This window comes from Anarhichas minor, unplaced genomic scaffold, assembly GCF_050575085.1.
Source record: "Anarhichas minor isolate MPS153535 unplaced genomic scaffold, ASM5057508v1 ptg000058l, whole genome shotgun sequence".
Classification (NCBI taxonomy): domain Eukaryota; kingdom Metazoa; phylum Chordata; class Actinopteri; order Perciformes; family Anarhichadidae; genus Anarhichas; species Anarhichas minor.
In genome coordinates this window covers 6,379,371-6,382,500 of record NW_027466504.1, presented here as the reverse complement: position 1 = coordinate 6,382,500, position 3,130 = coordinate 6,379,371, and the positions used below count along the sequence as shown (strand labels likewise).

At 44.4% G+C, this 3,130-nt stretch overlaps 1 protein-coding gene across 3 annotated transcripts in view; it reads left to right on the top strand.

The window, feature by feature from the left end:
• The window catches only part of ide (insulin-degrading enzyme), a 29,580-nt gene extending 26,867 nt beyond the window's left edge, over window positions 1–2,713 (top strand). For all 3 annotated transcript variants that reach the window (XM_076077370.1, XM_076077369.1, XM_076077371.1), the window contains 2 exons: window positions 73–140; window positions 672–2,713. In XM_076077370.1, coding sequence (XP_075933485.1) covers window positions 73–140; window positions 672–767 — 164 coding nt within the window. In that variant the 3' untranslated portion in view covers window positions 768–2,713. The remainder of the gene's footprint in view (window positions 1–72; window positions 141–671) is intronic.
• Window positions 2,714–3,130: the final 417 nt, after the last annotated feature.

Here is a 3,130-nt window from a genome sequence, read left to right as displayed (position 1 = left end):
TGGTGCTTTCATGGGCTTCGTTTAGATGCTCCGTGTCAGGTTGACCTGTGTGTGTGTGTGTGTGTTTACCAGGTCCAATAGTGGGAGAGTTCCCCGCTCAGAATGATGTCAACCTGGCCCCCGCTCCTTCCCTGCCACAGGTAACGGTCATGTTCTGTGTTTACGCTTCTATGTGAGACATATTCATATTCAGTTCAGTCTGATTTTGATATGTTATATTTGCGACTTAAGTCCTAAACAATGAGAAATGTTTAATTGGATAAAATGATGACATGATGATGACATTTTGGACCCACGATGATGTAAACTGCAACATGTTTGGTTGGATGAGACATAATCGCGAGGCAGTAATTCTAGTTTAAACATGAACATGTATATATATATATGTTTGTTTGGTCCGTCACAGACATTACAGGATAATGAAGGGAGAGACTGTCTCACTCATTGTTGGTCTCGGTCCTTTTCATGGGATTTGTTGAGAAATATAGAATAGCATTGGACAGGTTTTCACAGATGAAGAAAAAAAAGTAACTTAGAAAGACTATCCTGGCAGAACAAGCGCACTAACGGTGTCATGGTGCGAAACATGGTGCATGTAGCACAAAGGGGAGTTGAACAGACGAAGCAGAGTAATGTGAAGACGTCACAATGTTGTGTTGTTTCCCTCGTAGCCCACGCTGGTTCAGGACATGACGGAGTTCAAGAGGAGCCTGCCTCTCTTCCCGTTGGTCAAGCCTCACATCAACTTCATGGCCGCCAAACTGTGAGAGAGGCCGGCAGGTCGACGTGCAGCAAGGAGGCGCTGGGGAGGGTCCCCCCCCCTCCGCTTCCTGTCAGGAAGACTTGAATCTGACTGATCCTGTGTGTGTGTGTTTATTTGTTTGTTTGTTTGCCGGGTGCATGTGAATGCGCGCGTGTGCACGAGTGGCCGGCTGGAGCCACTAGAAGAGCTGCTTGAGGGAGAAAAAGAAACGCGTGCATTTGACTCCCACAGTTAGCCGTGGTTGTGGACAGAGCTGCGATGAGGTCACTCCAGACTCACCTCCATGTTGTTCGTCTCACACGCATCACAACACTGTGCAGGCTGTTGTAGAGGAAATAGAACCAACTGTAACAATAATAAAAGAGACGAGGGGCCCGATCCCTTTTAATCAAGTCCAAGTATACTGCAGAGGCTTCACAGTAGGAGGCGTTTTTATTTGAACTGTTCAGACATGCTGCTTTGAGAATGATAGCTGGTTTATTGTGTCTGCTCCATGAAGGTCTTCTCTTTTTATTTGTTAGCCATCTTATCTCTCCCGACCACCTAAAAGACGCTCGGTCACACGGAACATTTTATTCAAGTTGTTGCATTTCTGAAGAACGTCTGCTGAGTAATTGTGGTTTTAACCCTCGCAGGTGTTTGTTGCTTTTGAACTGGTGGAGCGTTGGGACCCTTTGAGGAGCTGTTTGCTAAACACGGAGAGCCGTGCCCTGGAAGATAGTTTTTATTTTAATTCTATTGCATTTTTACAGTAGTATGTAATCATACACCTCAGGGGTACCTCTATGCTGTTTTTTTAGCATTTTACTAGTGATTGATTATAAAAGAAAAATACTTTTTATCCGTCTGTCATTAGGCTACTTTGTTCACATCACTGATTGTGATCAAATCCTCCGAGTTATTTTTGTAAAACTGAAGAAATAACAGCGACGGTATTTGTTTCTTTTAGTTTGGAAAGCTCCAGGGAGACTGTCATGATTCTCTCACTCTGTGTCTGCATGTGAGACTTTCTGCAGCTTGTGCCTTTCCGGGATGGGGGGGGCAGTATTTAGTTTCTGGCTGCACTGGACTGCTCCTGGTCCGATCCGGGGCAAAACCCTGGAGACTCGAACCCTCCTAAATTGCTGGGCTGTGCTCTCGCTCGCTTTTTTTTTTTCTTTGAATGTCTAAAAGGGGGTTAAAAACAACAAACAATATATGCACTTCTCTCACTAAGCAATAAACTGAACGATGTGGACAGGGAACCGTGAGATGTGGCTTCACACTGCTGAGCACCTCCGACCTGAACCAGGTCCAGGACTCTGTCCGCTCCGAGTGGCTGCCGGTGGGCCGATGGTGGCGTCGGTGCCACCCGAGCGTGACCCGCCCTCTCGGGCGCTAACCGGCTCTGCTGAGTCAAACCGCTCTGTTCAAACAGCCAGAAAGTTCCGACTTGAATCTTTCCCCCTCCTTACCTGCTCTCAGGCCGAGTTCATTAGCTCAAATGATGATGCTGCAGTTTTAAAAAGAATGCTTTTGGGGGGGAACGTTTGTAAGGGAGTACCTGTATGATTGTGTTGTATCAAAAGCTTCTTCAATGTTTTCCGGCATTTTGCTGTTTCAACCTGATCAAAATCATTTCAATTATTTTAAAGTAACAAAAAAAAGGCACTATGATCTTTTAGTAGTGCAAAGCCAAAGAGCAGCAGCTTAGTTAGAGGCCGTAGCTGGACAGCACCTGTGGATGGAGACCAAGCCGCTTTCATGCAGTGTTCAGAAGGAATCAGCAACAGAGCCGTGCACTGTTTATCTCGTGAAGTACCTGTGATTGGGTTACATTTAGGAAGTCCGGAGCATATTTCATTTCTGAATGTCTTTCACGACTCTAGAGACTGATTGTCCGGTGACATTTTGACTTTATTCTTTTTATTGTCTCCTGTGTGTTTCTGATTAATAAACTACTGAATGGAACAGCGTGTGTGTGTGTTTAAATGCAACATTCCCACAAGCTCAGCACATGCACTTCAACACTGGAGAAAATACTTTTTTACAGAACCAATACTATGGATCTCTAAACTAATGTCTGTACAACACAGACTTCAAACGTCTCTCGAGTGGAGACTCTGCGGTGGACGTACTGGAAGCTGGTTTGCAGCTCATTCCAGTTGGTCAGCTGTCCGTCACACTTCCTGGCTCCTCTGAGAGGCTCAACACTCGACTGTGATGTCTTCAGATAATATATATTAAACATAATCTTCAATGGCTTTTTATGAATATCTGACATACTTGATCACGACTTTGATCATATACAAAATTTTTACTTTTTTCATGATATACAATGCTGTAAAAAAGGTTAGTATGTTGAAAAAAAAAAAAAAAAAAAGCCAG